At 44.5% G+C, this 27398-nt stretch overlaps 1 protein-coding gene across 2 annotated transcripts in view; it reads right to left on the reverse strand.

The window, feature by feature from the left end:
* Positions 1–27398, reverse strand: part of Slco3a1 (solute carrier organic anion transporter family member 3A1) — a 279766-nt gene that overhangs the window by 206070 nt on the left and 46298 nt on the right. For both annotated transcript variants that reach the window (XM_031386999.1, XM_031386998.1), the window contains exon 2: positions 19108–19573. In XM_031386999.1, coding sequence (XP_031242859.1) covers positions 19108–19573 — 466 coding nt within the window. The remainder of the gene's footprint in view (positions 1–19107; positions 19574–27398) is intronic.

Genomic DNA, 27398 nt, shown 5'->3' on the forward strand with positions numbered 1-27398 from the left:
TTTGGCTGTCTGTGCTACCTGCTAAGGCCTGGCTAGGCCTACAGAAGGGCTCAGTGGTCAGTGTAAGCTTCCATTGCTTAAGACAGCAATGCTTGACAGTGGTGGGTTTGGAGTTGAGTGGTTTTATAGCACCGGGGAGATTTTGAGCAAGGTGCAAAGAATGCAGGGAGAAAGGTAATGAGGGGTGTGTAGAGCCCTTGTAGAGCACTAGGAGACCCAGAGCATAGTAAACATGGCTCCGGTGGGCCTTACCCTTCCCCATTCCCTCTGCTTTGCTGAATTGCTAGATTATATTCCTAAAGCTAGCTACCAAGGTCTATTCCATTATTTAGCCCCTTCCTCCTCTTGAAGCTGACCACCAAGGTCCATGTATCAAAGTCTTGAAGTCTAGCAGTCAGGGCCCCTTTGGCTCACCTAATTATTGTGCCCAAACAAAACAAACCAATTCATCCTAACACTGGGTTTCCCTTTTCCTCTTTATAAAATGTCATTTGCCTATGAGACATGTTGGTCTCCTCTCTATCCAGAGGAAGTCCTTTGAACCTCTGGGCAAATGACCCTCCCCACTCTCCTGTGCCCCCTTGTCCTCTTCTCTCTCAGTTTCTATCTTTTGACTTTGTCTCTTATTCCCTGATCTTGTCCCTCTGGGGCAAATAAATCTCCTTTGTGTTGAGAATTTGGGCTTGGTGTGTCTTGTGCCAATTTTGGTCCTTTGAGGATAGGTATAAACTGTGGGTTAGAATCCATAGAGAAGCAAGAAGCAGCAACTTGGGGCCTATCTGGCTTTTTTTTTTTTTTGGCTCACCTATAATTGGAAGGTAAAGCCTCGATGCAGAGCCATGGTTTCTTCCCCATGTCTAAGGCAGATTCTAGGAATAGAGCAGGCCATAGGCTAAGGGGAGCCTAGAAGGTGGAGCATCACAATCCAAGCTTGGGGAGCCTACCATCCCCAAGGATGGGGATCAATCTTGACTTATGCTTTCTGCCCCCCATCCTCCACTGCACTTCTGTGATTCCTAATCACAGGTGGGCCTGACATGCACATGAATGCTAAATAAGTAATGTAGTTCCCCGTTGTCTCTGGAATCTCTAAATTATCAGTCACCTAATGAGTGTATTAATTAATTTTCCACTGCTGTGACAAAATGTCCAATAGAAGTCAATTTAAGGGCAAAGGGTTTAGTTTAAGGTCACCATGGTGCATCATGGGGAAGAAGGTAGACCAGAAGGAGCATGAGGCGGCTGGTCACACTGTGTCTGCCCACATTCAGGAGTCAGGGAGAGTGAACAGTGAAAGGCGGCACTCACACTTTTTATTCAGTGTGGGGCCTCTGCCCACATTTGGAATAACTCTTCCATCCCCAGATAAACCTCTCTGGAAATAGCCTCCCTGACACCCCCACAGGCGTGCCTACTAGATAATTCTAAATCTAGTCAACATTAACCATCACAGGTAGAAAGCATTGATTATAAGGGCCCTGGGCTCAAATTCACTGGACCCTGGCTGAGTGAGTTCATTTCCCAGTTTCTTAACTTGTAATTTGAGAGAAATAAACACTTCTTGTGGCTATCTAAAAGGTAAATCAGCAAACTTCAGCACAATGTGACAGTAAGATGGGAGGAGAAGACAGCAGTGCTCTGTGACATACTGGAATACAGTTAACAGTGATGCACTGTGTGTACCTCAAAAGAGCTACAAGGGAGGAGTCTGAATGCTCATACCATAGAGGAATGATAGAAACTGACGGTGAGAAATATACTGATTACTGTGATTTGATCATTACCCAGTGTGTGCACAAATCAAAACAACACATTATGCCATATATATTAACTATTATACTAATTATTGTGCTAATCAAAGAATTAAGTAAAATAAAAGGTTATAAGCTAGCTAAGGGTCATACTTACACAGCTCTTAAGTGGCTAAGTAAAAAAATCTAGTAGAAGCTCATATGATTCTACTTCATCTCTACTGAAAGCTGTTGGTTTATAATGTTTATTTAAAAGCTTCAAATTGAAATTCTGAAAACCCTTAAAATTTGATTGCACAAAAATTACAAAGAGCATATCACCATCATTATCATCATGATCACGATCATCATCATCATCATCATCATCATCATCATCATCATCATCATCGACATCGACATCGTCTAGAGCAGGTTGGCACATGGAAAGAACTATTCACTGTTGAAAGGAACCATTTTGTAACTATGACACCAATTCCCAGATATCAATAGCTAGTGCACTGAGTTTTCTAATAGCATTGCATGCAGCTTCCAGATGCACTCCCTCACTTGGCTGTTAGATTCACCTCCCTCAAGTGCAATTTCACCTATCATTTGAGGGTTAAACTGAAAAGATGCTTTCAAGTGGAAGAGAAGAGGACCTAACCTTTTCTATGTCTAGCCTGGCACAAGGAACTTGAGGACATTAAATTTCAGTGTCACAAGGAGCTCCCTAGAGAGTACCCCTATTTTAATGATGAGCAGAATGGTTCTCAGTAAGCTGTGAGCAACTGGCACAAGGTAGATAGCAGGTAGTGTGTGTGTGTGTATGTGTGTGTGTGTAACCCCATAGACAATCTCTATTAATTGCTCATAGATTCATCCATTCCCATGTGTATATGTACACATGCATTTGCATATGTGCTGCAGGAGCCATCCACCTTATTTCTTTCTTTTCTTTCTTTTTCTTTTTTCTTTTTTTTTTTTTTTGGTTTTTCGAGACAAGGTTTCTTTGTGTAGCCCTGGCTGTCCTGGAACTCACTCTGTAGACCAGGTTGGCCTTAAACTCAGAAATCTGCCTGCCTCTACTCCCATGTGCTCGGATTAAAGGCATGCACCACCACCACCCGGCTCACTGTGTTTCTTGAGATGAGGTCACTCACTTTTATCTGAGGCTCGGGGATTCAGTTAGAGTAGCTGGACAGTAAGCACCAGGAATCCCCATGTCCCTGCTCCTCCACAATGGGATGACAAGTGTTCACTACCACGCCCGGCTTTTTCTTGTGTGTACTGGGAATCACAGGTCCTTGTGCTTACATGGTCCACACTTTACTGACTTGAGTCGTATCCTCAGCTCCAATTTCCCTCTCACTCAGAATAAAACTATTAAGAGGACAAGGGGAAATGGTGACAATGACATGCCATCACTGAGGGCTTACTGGGCACCAGTTAGTGGTCTGCAAACGTCTACTCATCGTACAGATGTGAAGATCAACAATAAGTGCACAGGACCAAACCCCACACACTCAGAAGTTGGAGGAGGTGTTCCTATGTCATGTTGGAAGCATATGCAATGTGTTGTGTCTGTTGATATTCTCTTCCATTCTTTTCTAGCCACTGATTTCCACGCTGCACCCTCTTCTGTAAAAATTCCTCTTCCTTGTGTGCAATGTGGGCAGGTATAGTCCCAGCTTCCCTCAGGACCTGCCATCAAGAGCTCACTGCTCTGCTACCTGCTCACTAGGTGAAGCAGGAAGGTGACAGCTGGGCACAGAGCCCTTATTAACAGCTTCTCTAATGAGTCCTCTGGAGCATAAGCAGAAATGCGTTTCTCACGCCAGTGGGTGGTTGCCTTTTCCATCCTCAGCCAGGAAGCCAGCAGTTATTTACTTACACAATGCATTCCTTTCACCTGCTTCTCATGCAGAGGAGACCCCCAAAACAGGGAACTAAAGTGTCCTGGCCCATGGTCCTTTGCAAGATGGGCTTGCACTCAGTGCAGAAGTGAAAGACTCTATGTTTCTTACTCATAACAACCACACTTGTGGAACCCATATAGGGACATTTGGTAGCTATGAGGAAAAGGGACAGGCCATTAGAACTCAGGAATGTGCAGCCTTAATACCCAGAGAGTCTGTCTACACAAAGGACTGTGTGGCTCAAAGGCACATAGAGACTCTGCCAGCTCTCAGGACAACCTCACCCTTTCCCTTGGGGGAGCTCCCTAGCTCTAAGCTGCACCTGCGAGAACCTCATTATCTCAAGGAACCTGCATTCCCTGGAGTCAGTACATTCTAACTGTGCAAAAAGATCTGGTGTTGGGAATAGAGCCCTAGAACCAAACACTGGGTCCTTAGACCACTGTCCAGATTCTCAGCGTTCACACCCTGCAGACCAGAACTGCAAGAGAGAACCTTTGCAAGGGACAAGTATATTCTGTAACCCGAATTCTCCAGCATAGGAGCCGGCAGCTACTTGTGGAGTTGTGAATGTTCTAACAAAGGTGAGGAACTGAATGGTCAAGGTTGTGTGGCTTTAATGAATTTATAGTCACATGTGGCTAATAAGTGTCCCATTAGAGCATCCCTAGGTGGTACTTAGGGGGAAAAATCACCTGTTTTTTAAATCTAGAAATCAAGCTGGGGCTTGGGATGACATTTAGACCACTGTTTAGTAAGAATGAGTTGAGCACTTCCTGGGTGCCAGCAGAACATCTTCTAGTCAGATCTTTAGTAAAAGAAATGCCATCATCCCCATATTAGCTATAAATAAGTAGCTATGGAGATAAGAAGGGGCAAAGAACTAGGAGGAAACCCAGCCAGCCTAGGTCAGTGTCCAAGCCTCCATCATAATCCACATGGGGCCTTATTGTAGTTAGCTAAAGAAACAAGGCTTATGGTGCTCTTGCTGTGAACAGCTGTAGAGACTGTAATGATCCAGCCTTATATCTCCTCTCCTGTTCCCAAGGCTAATAATGCTATCCCCTCAAACAGTTTGGAGGTCTTGAAAGATTCCATTGTGTCCGCTTAAAGAGAGATGCCTTCCAAGACAAGGCCAAAGAGAAGCATAAAATCTCCTGAAAGAGCAGCTATCACAGGCTCAGAACTTCTCAGCAACAAGTCTGCACAATTCACACACCTGAAACTCTGAGGAGTCACTAGGAAGGAGGTGTTTTACTGTGTGTAAACTGTACCTAATGCCCCAGGCACTCTGAGAATGGCCCTTTCCCATCCCCAAACATCCCCCAAAGCCCACTACCTTTAGTTAAGATTCACAAACATTCCATTCGCATTTTTCCCTTAAAAATGTATAAATTGTTTAAGAGGTTAAAACTCAGGAAACAGAGCATTATTTTTCCATTAAAAATATGCTGAGTTTATTCTAATCTAGCATAGTGCAACTTCAATGCCCAAGCTGGTTGGGTTAAATTGCTCTCTTAATAGCAGCTAACAGAAATAGACTAGATTTTAAGGTGAAAATAGGGGTGAGGGGGAGCATTTCCTACCCTTTCCCTGCCCTAGAACCTCTGATTTTCTCCTCTCTCCAGCAGTCTCTCTCTTTTGCTTCCCTCTTTGGTGCCAGCTTCCCTCAATGGAGCCTAGTTAAGACCACGTTGGCAAACACACTCCATGTGGCTTTTTGTCTCCTCCAACACAAGAGGCCACTTCTCCCATCATCTGTAGAGAGAACGGACCTTTAACACTTTCTCTTCTAACCCCAGAACCCTAATAAGGAACGTCTCTGGATGTCAAACTGCTCGAGAGGGCTCCCTCCGAAGAGTGCTTCCACTCAGAGCCCTGTGGGCTCTGCTCTTTGATGAGCTGAAGTTATTATACCCAGGGCTCCTGAAGGGCAGTGATCTACAGAATGATAAGGAACACTAGCAAAGGTCCTTTGCCAGTTTTCATAAAGCAATTACAAGCCTGAGCTCCTAGCAACTAGTAAGGAAATTCAATGAATTCATGAATACAATATCATCTACCTGGCTGCTTCCAAAATGATCTGCATGCCACACAAAAACAAAGACCATCACTGTCAATGTGGCAATATTTAGAAAGGTAATGGGAAGAGAAAATCACCTATCATGTGTCTTATAATGGGTGGACAAGTGACCACTCCTATTCAAATCTCCAATTCAAAAGGCCTCAACCCTAAAACATTTTCCAGTGTCAATATGACACTCTAAGTCCTGTGCACATGTTATATGACAGTTTGGAATTGAATGGGTCCAGTTGTTGGAGCATTTGAGATTTCAAATTTCAAAATTAGGTTTGTTCCAGCAGTAAAGTCTATACAAATACTCTACACTGTGAAAAGGGCTCAAATCTGAACTGCTTCTGGTCCTGTGAATATCGCAAAACACACACTCAAACTGTGTGGGTCATTCCATGTAAGGGACCTTCTGCCTGAAGCAGTTGGGACTATAGATCCACAATGACTCGATGATGAGGGTATTGGCAGGAGACAGAAGGTAAGTCAAAGAACAGCAATGAGACTGCAGAAAACTAGAGGGCAATGAACAGACATCTTTAATTCTGTCCAGAGGAAAGTGGTAGAAAGAACTGTTCAGAAAAATGAATGTCAAAGACAAGTACACCAGCTGGACATGGAGGCACGCATGTGAACGCCATCACTCAGGATGCGTACGCAGGAGGATGGCCCCAAGTCCAAGACCAAACTGGCCTATACAACTAGATCTAGAACTTAAAGAGTAAGTGCTGGTGTCCAACAAATAACTGTCAAGTCAATAGCTCTATACAGGACATTTTATTTCCCCCTTGGAGATAATTAACTTAAACATTAACATTAACTATATATTGCTTAGCATTAACAAAGTATTAATAGTAATGTGATTTTTTTCAAAAAAAGACCCTCTTATCTGGGGCTAGAGAATTGGCTCAGCAGTTAAGGGTACTTGTTGCTCTTGCAGAGGACCTGAGCTCTGTTTCCATTACCTGCATGGTGCCATCTATAGTTTGGCTTCTAGAGGATCTGACACCTTGTTTTGATGTAGGTAGGCACCAGGTCTGCCTGTGAGTATACATACATACATGTAGACAGAACACTCACACCCATAAACTAAAACAAATTGTTTTAAAAACTCAACATTGTAGAAAAAATCCCTCAACATTCTAGAGGTGAAAATTGATGATTTATCACTTATTTCCAAAATATGTGTGTGCACAAACACACTCACAGAGAGCAGCATATACAGAGATAGATAGATAGACAGACAGAGAGACAGGGAGAGATGGGGGTAGGAAATATTACCAATCTTATAAAGGAAGATAAACCTTGCCAAACACTGCAGCCTCCCAAATCCTTCTCACATGTCCATTTGTGATCTAGAATGTCCTCCTCCCTCTATCTGTCCCAGATATGATCTAGAAGGTTCTAGGTTTGTTTGAATTGCACAGGACAAGTCCACTTGCCAGAGTCTGGGCATGCAAAACTCAAGTCCAAGTTGCATAATCACCCCGAATGTATACCGATTAAATGCTGCTTGGGCCAAAAAAACCGTAAACAAAGCCATCTGGTGAATAAGATTTTCTTATTGTAGGAAAAGGAGGTGGGTGTTGAAAACAACTCTCCCTCTCAGATTGTCCCCCTCCCTCCCTCCCTCCCTCCCTCCCGCCCTCCCTCTGTGTCTTTCTCTCTTCCTCCTCCTCCCCCTGCCTTTCTCTCTCTCAGAAGCAAAGCTTCATCTGATAAAATTTCCAATTTTCCAGGGAGCTAAATCTTGAGAACACCAGGATTCTCCTAGGTCAGAAGTGACTGGGTGCTTCATTTGTTACTGATGAACTGACAGTGCGAAGCACAGCTGTGTTTTGTACACAAGAGACACAGCAACAATGAGGTAGTCGGGTTAAGTCACAGAGCGTGTGTGTGTGTGTGTGTGTGTGTGTGTGTGTGTGTGTGTGTGTGTTGTCTATTCTGGTGAGCCTTATCAATTTTGAAGGCCAGAGATCAGTGCCAAGTGTTTTCCTCAATAACTCTTCCCCCTGTTTTTAGGCAGTTTTTCATTAAACTTGGAGCTAATTCAGCTAGAAGGTCAGACCAACCAAGCTCCGTGATCCACTGTTCCCACCTCTCAGCCCTGGCATTACAGACATATGCCACCATACCTGGCTTTACATGGGTGTTTAAAGTCTGAACTTGAGGTTTCATGCTTGTGTGGCAGGCACCTGTGGCAGGCCATTTCTCTACTCCAGTTTAAGTCACCATTCATGTCCAGCTTGACATTTGTAGAACTGGATTATCCCGTGATCACATAAGTACATATAAGGGTAGCAGAATGGATAGCAAAGAACAAGGAGCTTAGGCACCAGGACAATGATCAAGACCATAATCTCAGCCTTGCCATTCACCAGCTGTAGGACCCTGGACCATGCTCACCCTCCTACATCTTTGGTGTAGTCCATGGATAAATAATATTTACCTCACTGGACTTGATGAGGGGAGGGTGAACACATGTCATAGCTCAGACCCCATGAATGGCAAGCTGGTGCTTTCAGTGTCATGATGGTCATTATTCACAAGCACTTCAGACCCTTGCTTAAATACAAAGACATCACAAGCACATCAGATGCTTGCCTAAATACACAGACAACTGTGACAGTTTGTTAAAATAATGAATACTAAAATTAAACGCTGGCTTGTGACCAGTAAGAAGGACCATACTAAAAACTAAAATCCGATGGACCAATGTGGGCTATGGCATGTTCTTTTTGTCTTCCCAGTGGCCTCTGAATCTTGCCTTCATCACTGGGATCACAGGTATTAATGCATATTTGGATTTATGTGATAGAGCCACCTAGATGAAGGCAGGTGTCTTTGCCCCGTGAAACCGATGGCTACAGACAAAGCCTGAGTAGAGAAAATGACTGAGAGCTAATAATAAATGCTGCCCAGTTGCAAAAGGCTCTGAGTGTCCATACACAATTCCTGAATCTATTAGACCCTCACTGTGCTAATGAGACCTCTTACTGGGAATTCAAATTCCCTTTGTAAACTCCATTAGCAACCTACAAAGCAGGTGGGCAAATGTGAACCTTTCTTTGGGAAGCGAAGTCTTGTCTAGAAAGGGAAGTAGGAAGAAATCACAGCCATGGATATTGTATTCTCAGAGCATCAGAGAGATGGTTTGGCAGTTCTCTTTGGAGATAAGTCAGAATGAACCAATCTCTCTCTCTCTCTCTCTCTCTCTCTCTCTCTCTCTCTCTCTCTCTCTCTCTCTCTCTCTCTCTCTCTCTCTCTCTCTCTCTAACACACACACATACACACTTCTGAAACAGGATACTATGGTATAAAACCATTTTTATCTGCAGAGGAATTTACTTGAATGGAGCAACTATCCCTGCTAAAGTTTTGCCAAAAAGTCAGTTCAGTTCATTTGTTTCCCCAGATGACTGCTTGGGTCCCTCATGACTTGGTCTTTCATTTGCAAAGTCTCAAGAGACTATCTTTTAGTAAGGACACATGGAAACTTTTGACCCTCAGAGTTCAAATTCTATTAATGATCCCAATGCATTTTTAAAATGTTTTCCCCTTAAAACAGCATTAACAGAGTTTTGATCTTATCTGTGTATTAGTTCAAACCAGCACAGAGAATTGCTGAATATTACCCAAAATATCCACAGCTAGGCTAAAATAAGGGATGGAAAATTTCAGCCCTACAAGAATTTCTGGCAGGAAGTGATGAGATGAGGGGGCACAGGAAGAGAGCAGACAGGTGTCACCAAAGCCACTGGGAACACATTCTGATTTCCCACCCATGTTGCCTAAGTTGTTAGGACAGTAACTCTCCAGGGAGCAGCTCAAATTAAGCCACCCAAACTGAGTAACAGTTGGCCCAAGTCATACCACCATCTTGGATATATCTTTTCACTCCACATTGTCTATCACTAAGCAACCCAACCTAAGCATTTTCTGGGACTTTAATCATTTGGGGGTCACAAGCCTAAGATACAGGTAGAAGTTTTCCCTCTAAGAGCATACATACATCTCAGTCTCCATATAAATTTAGAAGGGCAAGAATCACCCTACCTACACACAGAACCTTCAGCTTGAAGAAGCCCTGCAAAGTTACCTCATTGAGACCTGGCATTTGTAAGGCAAATTGCAGGATTCCAACTTTAAAGATGATGCTTAAAGAATTATGAGTGTCCATTAACCAACTAAGACTTTGATATCCTCATACTGCATCTATCGTGTGGACTAAAATAAGCATGCCTATGCAAGTGTTCTCACTCTCCCCCGTCTGTCTGTCTGTCTCTCTCTTTCTCTCTCTCTCTCTTTCTCTCTCTCTATCTCTCTCTCTCTCTCATACACACACACACACACACACACACACACACACCACATTCATATACACATACCACTTGGCAGAAGTGAAATGGCATTGCTGAGCTGGATGGAACATATTCATTTAGCTTATTCATCCTGACAATATGAAGTCATTAGAAGGAGTTAAGGCAGCTTTGGTAATTGCAAGCATGGAAAGAGAACAGGGTTGGTTATGTTTCTCCATTCAGTAAATGGGGCCATTGACTAAGCTGTATGTACTCACTGCTCTCTGCTTACATAAGTAATTTGCTATTAAACACATACTGCTCTTGTAAAAAGCCTGACAATGGGTTATTTTTTTTTTTTACATGCTTGAGTTTGGAGGGATAGAGACAAGGGTTGGAGCATTCCTCTTGACCTCTGGTCCCTGAACTGCAACTTAAATGACTATGAGATAATAAAAGAAAGCACTAAGCGAAAACCTTCAGCCTAGCACTTACTCTTTTATGTGTTGAGTCAGGAACTCTGCAGAGTAGACGAGGAAAGGGGAAGTCCTGACTCTTAGATGATGAGGCTGAGCTGGACTAACAAGGTCACTGGGGCAGCTGAAGGTTAAGCCTGTTCTCCAAGTCTTGGTGCACTCTCTGCTCCTTGTCCTCTATAGTGTAAAGATCCTCCTCTTTCTATGTCATAATGTCCTGATTCTTCATGGGCCTGAACTTAGAGCCAAAGACGACGGACTAAAATCTCTGAGCCAAGAGACAACCTTCCTTCTGTAAGTTAGTTTTCTCTGGCATATGGTCACAGCATTAATAAAACTAACACTTATAATCATCTTTCAAGGTGCTTGGTTGACTCTCAAAAGGAAAGCAATGCAACCCAAGTCTATGGGACATAACAGTATTCTGGCCCAAAAGTATTCGGGAATCTTGCCTCTAACTGCAAGTGCTGAGAAGAATAATTTACATAACCAAATAAGCAGGATTTTAGGGCTGGACACTAACTTCAAGCACAGCAAGCTCCGGGATACCCTCCTGCCTTCTGATTCTCCAGGTTGATTCTCTTTGCTGCTGTCCTCTTTTCCTACTGCCTGTGGCAGCCAAGATGGACAATGGACTCCTTGTGCGTTCCAGGTTCTTACCCGGAATATTGTAGAAAGAAGGTGACCGGTATTTGTCTGAATCCAGAGTAGATTCTGAATAACCTACTCTTCGGGACAATCACTGTAGACCAGAGCTTTTCTCTATGTCATAATTGGCTATCCCTAGACCACATGATCATTCCTGCAAATCCTGAGATAGGACAGGCTATTCTTCAGTATGAGAACAATATGCTGGACAGACAGACTCCAGCAAGTGTCTCTACTATTCTCCCAATACTCCTTAGCAATGATGGGTGGTTAGCCCATGACACAGAGTCAAAACCACTAAACAGAATAGCTTTCTGTGCAGTGAACCCTCCACGCTATCAGTTCTTACAGAATGCTCCTGAGGGGTGAAAAGAACACAAAGAAAGTCAAGACTGTTCTTAGAAAAAGCAAATAGTCTAGAAATAAACTAGGCAGAAAAACACACCTGTTATGGAGGGAGATCTTAAAAAAATCTTTTATTTGAGAACAATACTTGTGCTACCGTTAAGGAAAGATAATAGGCCTGTATTCATCAGCCAGGTGCAGCAAAGTGGGCTGTGGTGAAAGCAAGTCTTTGATATTCTGGTGGAAGGAAACTGCTTTTGCAAGAATCTATACCTTGACCTCTCCAGTCTTCTATCCTCTCTTTCACCCACTTCAATGCTATGTCTGAATGTCTCTTTGCAAAGATGCAGTCATCCACACAGTAGACATGCATTCACCAACCAATCCAAATTGTATTCCTTTTGTATTCCAATGCTTCCTTTAGGGAACTATAGGACTATACTTTATTCATTACTTTATGTCAATGGCTCATCATCTTAGGTGTGGCGTCAACAGAATCAGTATCATTAAAGCCCACGAGCAGTCTCCCTAATCCCTGCCAGGAAGTCCTGATACATGTTACCAGTGTTGATTTACTGTTTGGGTTTGAGCATGAAACACCTCCCAAAGACAAGTGGCACTGTTTGGGGAAGTTGTGCAACCTTAAGGGCTTAGCTTGTAGAGGTAGGTTGCTAGGGAGACAGGCCTTGGGGTTTTATGGCCCAGGCCCACTTCCTGTTCTGTTTAGACTTCTTGTTTTAGCAAGAAGTTAGGAGTTCAAACTGCATACTCCTACTACCCACCACCATGCCTTCCTGTCACAAGGGACTTTGTCTTCTCAAACCATGAGCTAAAATCAATCATTGTTACCTCAAGTTGTTGTGTCCATTAGTTAATCAAAGGCTGAGGGATTTCAATGATTTAGCAATGCAGTCTGCTTGGAAAACAAGCATCTTTAGTCTCTTAAAAATCAGCAGCTCTGGGAGGCAGAGGCAGGCAGATTTCTGAGTTTGAGGCCAGCCTGGGCTACAGAGTGAGTTCCAGGACAGCCAGGGCTATACAGAGAAACCCTGTCTCGAAAAACCAAAAAAAAAAAAAAAAAAAAAAAAAAAAAAAAAAAGAAAAAAAGAAAAAAAAGAAAAAAATCAGCAGCTCTGAGGGGGGAGGGCTAGAGAGATGGCTTGAAGTTCAGAACACTGGCTGTTCTTGCAGAGAACAGTAGTTCAGTTTCCAGCACCTACACAGGGGACCACCGTTGCCTGTAAGTAGTGTTCCAGGGAATCTGATGCCCAGTTCTGACCTCTACAGGGACAAAGCACACAGGAGGCGAACAGACATACATGCAGGCAAAATCTGCATGCAAGGGCTCTGATGGTTTAATTCAGGACTGAAAGGGTTTCTGTTCTCATGGATCGTATCTGCTACTGACAATCGCAACCCAAGGACTCTTGTCTCAATGGTCTCCCACTCATCTGTGCCTCTGTTTCTAGACTTGTAAGTGGAGACACCATAAAGATGATCAAGAAAGTGCTTATTGATTCTGTCCTCACCTTAAGATATACAATCCTTGTTGCTTAGGAACAATGAGCCTGCCAAACCCCATCATACTGGTAGGGGGATGAGTTCACAGCTTCTGGAAACCAGTCTGCAGGAGTGAGGTCCATAGAAGAACCATCATTCAAATCTTGAAATGACTAAAAGAAGCCTAACTCAGAATGCTCACAGTAACCAAGGTAGTAAGCAGAGCCATGATGTCTTAAGCCACCAAATATGAAATATATGCATTTAGAAAGGAAGGAAAACCAGCTACCATCGCAGGCAATGATGGAAGCCCCAGGTAAGGGCTTTGGGTTAGTTGTTTAACACAGTGCCAAAACACACTGAGATGGCATAGCACCAGCAGCTGGGATGAGGGACTGGAGCAGGGCCAAAGCAAGCTGACCACTTCCAGTGCCATTTAGTTCAGAAAAAGAAATTAATGAGAGAACCTTCAATATCAATGAAGTTGCAAGAATATAATGAGCTACGTTTGCTCCCAGGAGGAACAGCTTTTCAATTATTTCTTTTAAAAAGAATTGCAGTCACGGTGTATTTGATCCATAGCCAACCCACACTCTTTGGAGAATTAGAACACATTTTACCCAATGTCAAGTTAAAATAAAAAACTCATCAGAAGCAAAATAACTCTTTGCTCCCAGCGCTCTAAAAAGAAGTGTAGTTCTCTTTGGTGGCCGGCTGGGATGCTTGTGACCTTTGTACTAAACTAACACTTGGCAGGTGAAATCTGAGAATAATTCTCTTTGCATCATTAGCTAAAACACAGAGGGCTGATCTCGGTTCCAATCTAAGTGATAACAAAGAGAATGTGATACATCAGGTCTAATAGATAGGCCACAAGGCTCAGAGCAACTGTCCTGTGTAATCAAGCACACTACCAGGGTCCCTGCTCTTCCCATAGGTCCTCTTCAAGATGTCCCCAGACAACCAGCCACTTTCCTCTAGCAGGATCCCACTTCTTGGAAGAAGCAGCCATGCTCAGAAGACCACAGCCATCCCTCTGACTGTATCTGCCACTTTGTGAGCTAGTTTTGTGCACGAATCTGCTAAACACATATATGCAATACAAAATGATCTGATTTCACCTTGATCCCAATCTGCATCATGAAAACTAGATCACACACACACGGGAAAATTATGCATACAGCCCACTACCTCAACTAATGATTGCATAGCAAATAGGAGGAATTTAAATGGGCTCCATGTGTTGTCCAATGCTAACTTCCTCTTTTGTGGGTATAGAGAATGCTGCTGTTGTTGTTTGCTTTTTAAAATGGCATTCAGGATCAAGCTCCTGGCCTTAGGCATCCTATCAAGTAGTCTACCACTGAGCTACAACTCTCTGTCTCCGTGTGTGTGTGTGTGTGTGTGTGTGTGTGTGTGTGTGTGTGTGTGTGCATGTTTCTGTATATGGGGGCATGTACGGGTGTGGTTGTGGTAAAAGGCAGAGGACAGCCTTGAGTGTCAGTCCTCAGCAAAGCTTTGGTTTTGAGAATTCTCTCTCCTGTCTGGAGCTTGGCAAGTAATAGAGGCTGACTGGGCAGAGAACCACTGGGTTCCATCTGTCTCTACCTCCCCAGCACTGGAATTACAAGCACATGTCACCAAGCCAGGGTATTTTTAAAGTATGAGGTCTAAAGATCAAACTTGGATCCTCATTATTACAAAGCAAGCCCCTTGCTGACTGAGCATTCTTTAAATGTAATGTGATTGTGAAGGACAACTGGATGGAAGGCTTCTCTATAGTTTGCAACAATCCTTGGTTCTATAATTTCAAACTTAAAAGTTATTTGAAAAAATTTACATTCTTAAGTAATTAGTTGTATAGGGCCTTTGAAGAGGTCTTTGAAGTTAAATGGCCCCCTGTTAATGGGCCTCAATACGATCAAATTACTCACCATGTTTAGGTAGAAGTTAGGCTTACAGAAGTGATCTTAGGGCCGTGGGACCCTAGAGGGACAGACATGCAATGAGTTGGTAGTAGGATGGCCTTAGGTGAGCTACAGAGAGAGGTTTCAGGAAATACCAACTTAACTTATACCTTGACCTTAATCTTCTCTAAAACTGGAAAAAAAATTTTCAGGGTTTAACCCTCTATCTTAGGTTTTACTGCTGTGATCAGACACCATGACCAAGGCAACTCTTATAAGGACAACATTTAATTGGGACTGGCTTACAGGTTCAGAAGTTCAGTCCATTATCATCAAGGTAGGAGCATGGCAGCATCCAGGCAGGCACGGTGCAGGAGGAGTTGAGAGTCCTACATCTTCATCTGAAGGCTTCTAGTAGGATACTGTTCCCCAGGCAGCTAGGATGAGGGTTTTAAAGCTCACACCAACAATGACACACCTACTCCAACAGGGCCACACCTTCTAATCGTGCCACTCCCTGGGCTGAGCATATACAAACCATCATAACCTCCCATTGCAGGGTGTTCTGCCCAGCAACATGGTGCACCATGGCCCCTATGCTCTAAGCCCTCCATTTACTTGAATTTGTTTTATGACAGGTCCAGCCATCCAGCCCTTGGCATCTCTTCTTAGGAGCAGAAGTGAGGATGAACCCATTAAAGAAGGAAGCTTTAGGCTTTAAGCATCCCTTCTACCTTGGCAAGGCTTGTGCTCATGGGAGTCATCGTACTATGGAAAGGTTGTGGAGGGGGGCAGGCAGAACCGTGACTGTTAGGCTCAGATTGTACAATGAGAAAGGGTTAGAGGAAGTTGTAAAGAAGGGGAGCTGCAGCACTGTATGAGACAAACTTCTTGATGGCATTGATGTCTACGGCTAATGATAACAGAAGGAATGGACAGGTTGCATAGTTGAAGTGTTGGAGTAGAAGGCAGACTCCACCAGCTGCCTTGTTCTGAGGGGCCTGGGCTCTGATCTCGTTCTATCTTTATACATAACAAACAATGGTACATCTCTTTCCAGAACCATGCAATGCTCATCCATGTTTCTCCTGCCCTCAAACTCCTATTCTGGTTTTGACCCCCACTATTCACACCAGCAGCACCTCCCTTTATGGACTTCAAACAAAGCCCCATCTCTGCCGCCATCATGGCTCCTGGCATTTCCCAAAGGTTTCAAGCTCTCTGGTGGAAGTCCTTGACTCCTGCTTGAGCTTGGATCACATATCCCCACCACTCACCCACTGCCTTGACCTCAGACACACCTGAAACATGTGGCACTCACACCCACAGCCCTGCCACATCCAGATCAGCGATTTCTGTAAAGTACTTTAACCTATAGTTTACCCATGTGCTTCATTTATAACAGCAAAAATTCTGAAAGCTCCTTTCTAACAATTGACAATATTACTAATATGGTGCACACTCACAAGGGAATATTTTTTTATGCAGCCAGAGCTATAGAAGATTTAGTAATGTGGCAAAAAGCTCATAAAATATTAAGAGAAATGGAATTATAAAGTCTTGTTTATTATAAGCCCCCCTTTTTTGCTGAAAAGCATATCAATGCAGAAAAAGAGACTAGAATTATGTATACTATAGAGCCAGGAGTAACTATTTGCTCATTACTCTTTTTTATATGTATCTCTAAAGTGGCCAATAGTAAATGAGTAACAATTTCCAAGCTGTTTAAAAACAAAACAAAACAAAACAAAAAAACCCAGAAAAACAAAAAAACAACCTTTGTCATCTCATTTCACCTTTCTCCTTTAAAAAAAAAAAGGCACTAACAAAGTAAAGGAGCAACCAAGTAAAAGGCGAAAGTAAAGCAAGCCTATGCACCATTGCACTTACACTATCCTAAAAAGCAGTCGCTACCTGATGTATTTTGAACTTGGAGAGACAAAAGGACAGCTAAGAAAACTAGGCTAGCGGATGGTCACACCATGGAGCTAAGGCATGACTGGACTCCTAAGGGGTTGACTCTTGGACCTCAGGAAAGCACAAGTGGGTTTTCACCACAACCCTGCCCATTTGGTCCCTATGGGAACAAAGAGTGCCACGCGCCACCCGCTGGTCATTATCCAGCCATCCTAGGAGGCTGAGCTCCAAACATGCTGCTGTATTGAAATGTAGTGAAAAGGCTTCCAGCGGAGCTGAGTTCCCATTCATCTAGTTTTGTCCCATGGTAATGAGCTCCCTCACTCCCTCCTCACTCTAGAAAGGACTGGCTTCAGAACAGTCCTTAGCCCTGTGAATGAGTGGCCCATGAAGGAATCCAGGAGCTCTGCAAGAGTTCAGCCAAGAGAGTCAGAGGAAGGAATCCTTTTTTTTTTTTTTTCAGTGGGAAATGCTGGAGTGGTCCAAGATGAACTCTTTCCCATTTGTCTGCACGTGGGAGTCTATAACCTGGCCATGGGTGTGTGGCTAGCACTCAGCTGCGGAGCTACTGTGCAGGCAGCTAACAACAGGTCTGGTCTCAGATGAAAGCCCTGAAACAGTCTTTCTGCCAAAAGCTAACTACAAATCTCATGCACCAGATCAGAAAATTAAAAACAAACAAACAAACAAAAAACAAAAAAACACCCCCCCAAAAAACCAACAACAAAAGAAACCCACCTTGCCTTGTTTTATCCTACAAGCCTTGGGTCTATCTCCCATCTCCCCCAAACCCACATGTCCCCCTTCGCATAGAAATCATACTTCATTTGACTGTTCAGGAGACAAATTCAGCTTTTCACTGGCCATTTCCTTTGGGGTGATGGGATCCATTACTGCTACCAGAAAACTACTCTCCCCAGGACCTAGGGTAGCATCCTCAGAGCAAAGACTAATAGTTCAGCTGTAGTCATGGATACCAACTTAGCAACTTGTTGGTTCAACAGCAGCAAACAATAAAGAATCACCATAGTTGCCACCTCAGTGGAACCCAGCCCCCCTCCAGGTACAAGACGAGCCTTTGCCATATGGAGAAAGGGGACCGACCAGGACTGTGTATCTGTGCTTCAACAGTTCTAAGTCCTGTGACACAAAGATGTCCTAACTGGGTTAGCCTTGGATAGGGAAGGGTACATGCTCTACTTTTCTCTCACTCATAGCCTCTTCCTACAGAAAGGTCATACATTGATCTGCAATGCACTTGTTCAATCAAAGCATCAACTCTATGGCAGGCCTCTGGCTGGATATATACGCCCAGACATCCTATCTCAGGAAGCTTGGGCTGTGTAGTGTGGAGGCTTGCTAGGTAGGAAGCTTATGCCAAATTCAGTTTAAATTCTATTTTAACTTAAGCCTACATAATTAGCTGTATACTTCAAGGCACACTGCGGACAGGCGACACCACCCTCTCTGAGGTAGAGGTCGTTCTTTCAAAGCTCCACAGTCAGTGGTGGGAGATGTTTTCATTGGAAGCAAATGCACACTTCGTAAGTCAGGGCTAGAGATACTTGGAAAGTGACCATGAAACTTTCTATCAGCACTTGGTCAAGGACACCATTTGTCACATGAGCAAACTGCCAACTAGCTGTTTCTTGAAACCCTAGACCTTAGGGCTCTTCCATCTTTGCACTATAATATGCCAGAACCTACTTCAGCAGAAAAGAGTTCTTTAAAGTTTGCACATTCTTCATTTCTTCCTAATATCCAGTTCCTGGGCGGGTTGCTAGTTGAAACACTACCAGAAGTTGCCAACTTTGAGTTAGAACAAACACTGACAGTGTAATCAATTGCCTTTTAAAATCCAAAACAAACAAAAAAACAACAATGAAAGAAAACAAAACAAAAAACAAACACACAAGAACAACAGAAACAAGAGGTAGTTTAGATTCTTCAGAGTTGGGGTTTGAAGACCCCCAAACAGACCTTGGTAAACACTAGAGAGTCTCAAATGCCCCTGTACAACAACACACACAAAGTAAATTAACCCCAAACCCCTCCAGACAAGATCTTCCCTGCTGCAAGGTCTGCATCTGGTAAGATGCAGAGAGCATCTAAGCATCCCTTGGAAAGATCTTAAAAAATGATCTAGCTGCATTGCTCCTAGATCAGGCATGTGAGACTTTCTAGGGATCCAACCCTGGAGACCGTTGGCCAGTTCTGTAAACCAGTGCTCCAGCATGTTAAACAGGGTCCAACTTTGCACCACTACACCAACCCAGACAGCAGGGGCAGTGCCTACCGATGTATAGCGAGGAGTCCTTCCTCCGCACGTGGTCGTCAATGTAGGAGACCCCCAGGGGCTGCACGGGGGTAGCACCGATGCCCAGGAGCACCTGAGCCCCAATGAGCAGCAAGTACATCATGTTCGTGGCTGTCCGGTTACGACAGATTAGGTCCGGGTCAGGCCCCTCATCGCTGCTGGACCCATTGGTAGCACAGACATCGCGGCCTTCTGCTCCCCATCGAATCTCGCCAGCCTCATACTTGTACTGGTGGGTGAGGAACTCAGGCAGCGCTGAGAGCAGTGCGCCCAACGCCATGACGATTCCACCACAGCCAATGAGGCGTGGCCGGTGCCCGCGTGCTCCGAAGTAACTTACGAAGAGAATCAGCGCCAGGTTGCCGATCTCAAAGCTGCTGGCGATCACACCCACATCGGCGCTCTGAAGGTTGAACCTGCGTTCCAGGGTGGTCAACACGCTCACCTGAGGGTGGCAAAAGGAAAATTCAAAGTCCATCTTACGAGACATGCAAAGGGACAACCAACCCTCTGCCCTTCCTGGACCCTCCCACCTGCCTGGTGATGTGGCACCAGATGAAAAAGGCAGGTAGAAACCCAATGAATCAGACAAGCATTTCCTTTTTTTGATAACCATGATTCAACGGAAGAATTCACTTTCTTAGTAGCAAAGATGATTTTTGCCAATATATGCCTCCATCTTCAAGGGTTCTTCTCCTTAGAGGACCCTCCATAGAGGAGACCTAAGAAGTAGTCAGGAATAAATCCCAAAGTCCATGTGACTTTCCCAAACGCATGCTGAATATGAAGTCTGCGGATGCTCAAGAGCATTGGAACCAGGGGCTCTTTTTAACCAAGAGACCAGCCCCCAAGCAGCAATGCAGACAGACCAGCTAGGTTAGCTCAGTAAAGTGTTTTATTTATTCACGCATGCTCCATCCACTCTTCTCCAGGTCCTACACATGCTAAGAAAGCACACTGCCACTGAGCTACATTCCCAGAATTCTTTTCATGTTTTGAGATAGAATCTTACTAAGTTGGCAGAGATGACCTTGAACTCACTATCTGTAGACCAGACAGTCTTTGTACTTATAGGCTAGAGAAGTCTTGACTCTGTTTGAGCCTCCTCCTTCAGCTTCCCTGTAGCTGGGATCACAGACTGACACAAACAGGCCTTGTAGTGGGACGATATTTAGCACCACTTCCTTCCGGAGGTTTCTAAGATGCATAGGTTTCCCTAAAGGATATCTAAACAAACAAACAAACAAACAAACCAACAAATAAAATAACCAAAAATCCCTTTGGGCAGTTGTCAGCACTGTAGCCTTGCGGGGATCCTTTTATGGGATATTTTTATATTTCCTCTCTCTTTTGTATTCCTGTCTGCCCTGCGTTTGTTTAACAATATTTACTAAACATATGCTATTTGCCTGGCAATGGCCTGGATAAAATGGACAAAAAAAATGAGGACAACTGGTCTTAAAAGGCCACCTGGCAGGAAGGTACATACAGACATGACTAAAACATAAATTCAAGGGGCAGTATGCTATTAAAAGGCTCATTAGAAGATGGAGTACTCTCCTGTTTGTGGGTACCATGACCTGCATCACAGGAGGACAGCTGTCCCTGTTATGAGAGATCTGGCAGATGATTTCAGCCCTCACCGGGCAGGGAAGAACACTTGAAGCCAAGCTATGAACAAGGGGAGCATGAGTTCCTGACGAAGGAGAGAACTGACCCAGATCATAACAAGCCAGGAACACCACTGTGAACAATGGAGGCGATTCATGCCATGCGGTGGTGGGAGAGCAGACACACTGAGAGAAAGCAGAGATGAATCCCTGCTATTCCTTAATCTGCTGTGACCCTAGCCAACTCAATTACCTTCCCTCAGCTTTGATTCTGGGAAATCAGAATCCTAACAGCCCTGCCGTGATGGAGATGAACGCTGATATAATAGTGCAAACCTACTAGCCAGAGAAGCCTTCCATTCCAGGGTGTGATAGAACAGAGAGACAGTAGAGTACAAGGGCCAGGCCATGTAGTCTGTGGTCAGACTACATGGGTTCATCCTAACTCCAGGTAACTGAGTTACTCTGTGTTTTAGCTCGCTCGCTGAGAAATGACAGTAAGATCTGGGGCCAGGATAAACCTAAACAGTACATGAGGGGATGCCAGGAAAGGACAAGCTGTAGCCCTGATGAACATTCCGGTATTTCTCTGGTTCACTGGGAGCATCCAGGGTTTGAAAAGCCTAAGTATGACACCAAGTATGGGAAAAGGCATGCTGGAAGAATAAAGAAATGAATGCTAGTGGACCAAACAGACAGGCCCTTATGGAGGTTCGGGAGTATATATGCAAGGACCCTCATTAGCACAAAGTGATTGGTAGACAAGAAACAGGGGAGAGGCTTTATTTCAGACAGACTGTACTAGATCTTCAGACTGTTAAAGAAAGGGCAGGGAGAAGAGTCACAGAGAGCTAGCCTTCTGCTATGCTTATAGGGATGTGCTTATAAACGCCCAATCATCCATAACCTTCCAATCCTGTCCCATCTGCTGGAATCCAAGCACATACCCAGACATCTGTGATAATGATGATGACTAGAGTGCCTCTGTGTGCCCTTACTACCACAAGAACAGTGTGGCCAGACCACTGTTCCTCATCTCCTCTCAGGTCATATATTTAAGACATTTAGCCTAGAGGATCTCAGCCCCGGTCAGAAGTGCTGAAGCACGAGGCGAGCACCTGGGCTCTCACAGCATCTGTGACTCAGGCAAGGCCTGGGGGTAGTTATGAATCTGATCTCCAGCTGACCAGAAGGAAGGTGAGAGGCAGGCTGCTAAGGTGGTGGCACATCATGGGGGATCTTTCCTTCAGTACAATTCCACGGGCCAGGCCCACAGAGCAGCTTTGGAACATCTGTCACACACTTGATCAGCAAGGTTCCCACTCAGGGTCCAATTCCACTGTGCTTTCCAGCCAAGGGCAACCCACAACTCACTGGGCCCAGCTCCTTTCTCTGAATAACAGATTGCAGTTGTTGAGAATGGAAGATAAACAGGTCCTGGCCTGGTTACAATGGCTCTAAAATGCTCCCAAAGATGTGCTTTCTGAAAGCCCTGGGCAAGGGAAAAGAAAGGCTTCAATTATTCACTTCTTTCAGCTGTAACACAACCAAATGCTCTGGCTTTAAACAGGTGATGCGGTGTGTAGGAATACTTGGGTAGGTGGAATAACAGCCTGGGAGGTGGAGAGCAACATGCTGAGCCTGGAAAAATGACCAAGGAGGGCTGGATAACAAGAGAGCTGGCACTAGCCAGGTCAGTGGCCCCAGGCACTGATAGACAGCAGGAGCAGAGCAGTCTGACAGTGTCTTAACATCCCATTGCTGTGACAAAATGCCCAAGACAAACACTATACAGGAAGATTTGACTTGGGTTTGATTGAAGTTTCAGCCATAGTCACTGGGCTTCGTTGTTTTGGGTCTATGGATAGGCCGAGTAAGATGGTGGTCATCACACAGTGGGATAAAAATGCAAAGCTGCTACTTCACAAAGGACAGGAAGTAAAAAGAAAAAGGAAGGAAGAAGCTGAGGACCCAAGAACCCCCTCCAAGGGATCATCCCAATGACTCAAGTATCCTTTCACTAGGCACTACCTTGGGAAGGTTGTCTGCCTCCCAACCACACCACAGGGTGCAATGAAGCCTTTAGCACAGGGCCTTGGGAGCATTCAAGATGTAAACCTCAACAGGTAGATCTGCAGGTGGCACCCTCCTCCGTGGTGCTGGATGCTACATGGTGCAGGAAGGGCTGAAGTGAAGCCTCATCTTATTCTGCCACAAGGCCCAAGGATGGACACAACAGACAACATATCTGGTGGACCCTGGAACCCTGATGAGAGCTCCAGTTCCGCAAAAATGCTCCATCATAAAGTACCTCACAATATTTACATTCATGAGGCCAGGGAAAGGTGATGGGGATAAAGACGGCTGTAGGCAAGAGAGGTAATAGTCAGTTCTTCTAGAGCTAGATCATGCCCGGGGCTCCTGTCCTATCTCAAACCAGGGCCTTTCCTCCCTGCAGCCCCTTGTGGGCCCCAGTGAAGCTCTTCTAGACCAGCAGTTAAAGTTACTGCAGCCATTCTGAAATGGTACTTTGTGGATCAATTAGATTGGAGGCTAATGTCTTCACTCATTTAAAGCACAGTTTTCAGAAGCTGGACTAATTAAGTATGCATGAGACCATAAAAGCCACTTGTGGCTTTTTTATGTGGCAGAGACTAATCCAGCACTGAGGGAGCCGAACGCTGAAGGGCTGCCTTTACTTAATGGGCAACAGGGGCTAAAGGAAACAGCTGGATAATTAGAGACAGAGACAAAGGGACAGGAATTCCAGGAGGAAAAGAGAAGAGGAAGCATCCTTACCCTGGGCCAAGTGGAAATGAAGTTAGTGTAGAAGTGTGCAGGATCTGCCAGGCTTCTGCTACATTAACTAAGTGGAGGAGAAGAGGCAGGGAGGAGAGAGGGAGGGAGGGAAAGAGAGAGAGAGTGGGGGAGGAAGGGAAAGAGTTAGAGCAGACAAGACGGGGGAAGGGGGAGATCTACATTTCAGAATCTCATGAACTCTCGTTACTATCAGTTCCCAGGACTAGGCAAAGACTCAGCGAAGTGCTTGCTCAACAAGCATGAGAACCCAAGTTCAATCTCCAACAATCATATACAAAGCTGGGCATGATGGTGCACACTTGGAATCCCAGTGCTGGGAAGGTAGTACCCCTGGGATTCCCTGAACAGCAAGCCTAGACTAAGTAGTGAGTCCTAGGTCCCAGTGAGATACCCTGTCTCCAAAAAGCAAGATAGATGGCTTCTGAGAAAGTGTACCTGAGATCTATTTGAGTCCTGGCATCTCCCCTCCCCCCCCCACATGCATGCACAGATGCACTTGCATACACATGTGGGCCCAAAGGGAGGACTTTGATCTATGTCGACATCAGTCCTGTAGGACAGGGTGGCCCATGGGAAGTTGCCATGTACTCTTCAGGAGGACTCCAGGTTGTCGGGACTGTGGTGGAAGATGTCAATCTTCTAAGAGATAAGCCCACATTCTCACTCTGGCATGGATGGTGGGACTGGCACTAGCAACTGCAATCACCTGAGGAGCTCTGTGCAAATAACAGTGTCTGCTCCCTAGGCCTCTGTCACAAAGGTGATGATTCTAACACCCAAGAAGGTAGAGGGTATTGTATGTATACCTCTGACATATGTGTGCTTAGGGCACCGGATACCATTGCAACCCAGTATATCCCTGTAGTTTTGCAGTGGGAGAACATTGAGGTCAGTATGAAACTCCTGATTTGGAGGTAGTAGGCCTTGTCAAGAGATGGATATATCTATCCCAGGCTGACCATGAAGTCACTCTGTAGCCCAAGCTGGCTATAAACTTGAGATGTTCCTACCTCATCATCTTAGTGCTAGGATCATGGGCCTCTATCATCATGCTTGACTCCACTCTAGCTTTGAGAGCTCTTCGTCAAGCCAATCTGCCAGAGCCCATTTCCAAGCCTTATGATGACTATAACAGAGCATGTTCTTGTCAGCACCACTGGGGCCCTGTAGCTAGCACTCATTAGGTATGTATCCTCAACAAACTATTCTCAACACTGGCATATATGATCGGTGTGCTTTCTTCAATTTAGTCTTATTCCACAACCCCCAGTGCCTGCTGCATGGACAACTCAAGAAGCATTGCCATGATTGAGAGGCAATCCAGCCATGGCAGAATGAAACCATTTAGTGACAGCATAGGCTACAGCACCACAACAGAGTGGCAGAGCAATCAAAGGGATGACAACACCGGGAGTAGACCCAAGATACAGCAAGAGTGAACTAGATTTTAAAAGACATGAAGTGGGGGCTGGAAAGACGGCTCAGTGGTTAAGAGCACGGACTGCTCTTCCAGAGGTCCTGAGTTTGAAGTCCCAGCAATCACAACCATCCACAACCACAACCATGGTGGCTTATAACCATCTGTAATGGGATCTGATGCCCTCTTTTTGTGTGTCTGAAGAGAGCAACAGTGTACTTACATACATAAAGTAAATATAATAATAATAATAATAATAATAATAATAATAATAATAATAATAATAATAATAATAATGCATGAAGTGGAAGGAGTTGCTGGACTATTTCAAAAGCAAAGATCAATGACACAAAGAAGATACACCAGGTGGAGAGTTCTGGCCAGCTTGGGGCAAGAGGAAATAACTCATGACTCAGAGTATTGAATGGAGTCATCCGAGATAAAGCAACCTTGAAGGCACAATGACTATGGATCTGGGTTTGAGGTCAATGGGGGAAGGGAGGTTCCTGAGCAGACGCCATCCTTTAGAAATAGCATAGCATTCTACACAGTATGGGATAAGGAAGACTACCTGGTCAGCTATTCAAATAGTCTTGGTGAGAAATGATATTCACTTGCTTATTGCTGACATGTCATTAAGAAAGGGCATCAGTGTGGAGGTGACACCAAATTCAGATTCAAAAGCCTGGAAACGTGGGGTAAAGGGTCCACACCAGCAAGCAGATACTAACAACAATGCAAGAGTTGTCAACCTCAGTATGCTCAGGACAAAGTAACATGGCTGCCTCTCTCAGGGGTTCCTGGAAAGAATTTGACACACTAACTCTGAAAAGACACAGTAAATATTTTAGGCTCCCAGGCCATGTGGTCACCATAGTAACACTGGCATCTGCCATTGTAGCCCAACACAGCATCCATGGCAACCTGTACACAAGTGGACATGGCTGAGTTCCAATAAACCTTTACTAACAAACACAAGCAGAGGGTCAGATTTGGTCTAGACCCCTTTGTCGACTGCCCGTATCTTGGCTCTGCACATTTTATCTTTAGCCGATCATAAAAACTTCCCATTCATAATAAATTTATGTAGCACTCTAGTTACAAATGCCAAAAAAAAAACCACATCACTTCTAGACACTACAATGCCTTTTTGTGAAGGTCTGGGGGTTTGTTTAATATTTATCTTTAAACCCACGCAAGTTATTTGTAAAGTAACTCTCTTCTCTATCCTTCCAAGGACATCTCTTTCTGAACTAAGAGGACGAGTCTCTGCTTTCCGAAGCCAGTATTCAGTTTCCGTGATAGAACTGTAACACTGATCTCAGCTGAAGGAAGCCCAGTGTGCTCTTCTGTCTCTCATCCGAACAGCCATGCCTTGTGGTGGGAAGTTTGGTGCACTGGGGAAATGGTGTGCAAAACACACTCTGTTGTGAGGTCTGCACAACCAGGTGACCCAGGACACCAGTGTCCCAGCCTCTTGCTCTTGCTCCCACCACATGATCCACAACTGGGCCAGGTGAAGGAGACATTTGGCAAGGCTGTTTTGTGTCTGCTGCCACGATTGAGCACAAATTGGGCTCGCAGGATAACTGGGCATAATTTTCAAATCAGTCTTCCTTAAAAAGGCAAAGAACGAATTAGACAGAGAAGCTTTTGAGACGCTGTGGCCCCAGGCATACGCAAGCACATCAATGCTAACAAGTTTACTAAGCATTCCTTGTTATTATCAGAAGTGTTCTAACCAAACTTCTTTTCTTTTTAAAACCCATGAGAATAATCTCAAGGTAAATCCAATCTCTTATCTGTCATGCCAAGGGTATGTATGCCTTTTCTCTTTTGAAACACACTCTTCTTGTCAAACCTCGGCCTCCTGAAGGCTGAGATTACAGTCTGTACCACCATACTCCCGTTATAACATGTCTTCTTACATAGGGACTGCACAGGACATATGTGAACAATGGTCCCTCCTCAGAGCTGTCAAACAAAAGCCCTGAACCCCAGTAGGCACTGTAACCATAGGTAGGCCTAGTTTTCAGCATGCTCCCAACCCCACAGCAGGACCCTAAGCCACCACAGTTCTCCCAGGTCCCTCACTTACTATGTCACTCTTTGAATCCTGTTCTTACATAGCCTTGTATGGCACTTTTCAGACCACCTCAAATGACAGTGTCAATCTCTGCCTGCTCAGCCTCACAAAGGCCTCACTGGCCTCTCCTTCTCTTAGAACCTATCTCTACCTCCTCCTTTTTGTTCCTCTACTCTGCCATCTGCATCTTTCTTGGACCATTCCCCTATACTGTGGGTCCTCTTGTCTTTTTTCTCTGCCTGCCTCCCCCTAAACAGCCCTAAACCATAACAAAGGCAACAGTTTTTATGATTTCTTATACTCTTTGAATTTTATGTCCAATTAATTAATTCTAAAA

The sequence above is a fragment of the Mastomys coucha genome, unplaced genomic scaffold (assembly GCF_008632895.1).
Source record: "Mastomys coucha isolate ucsf_1 unplaced genomic scaffold, UCSF_Mcou_1 pScaffold21, whole genome shotgun sequence".
NCBI lineage: Eukaryota > Metazoa > Chordata > Mammalia > Rodentia > Muridae > Mastomys > Mastomys coucha.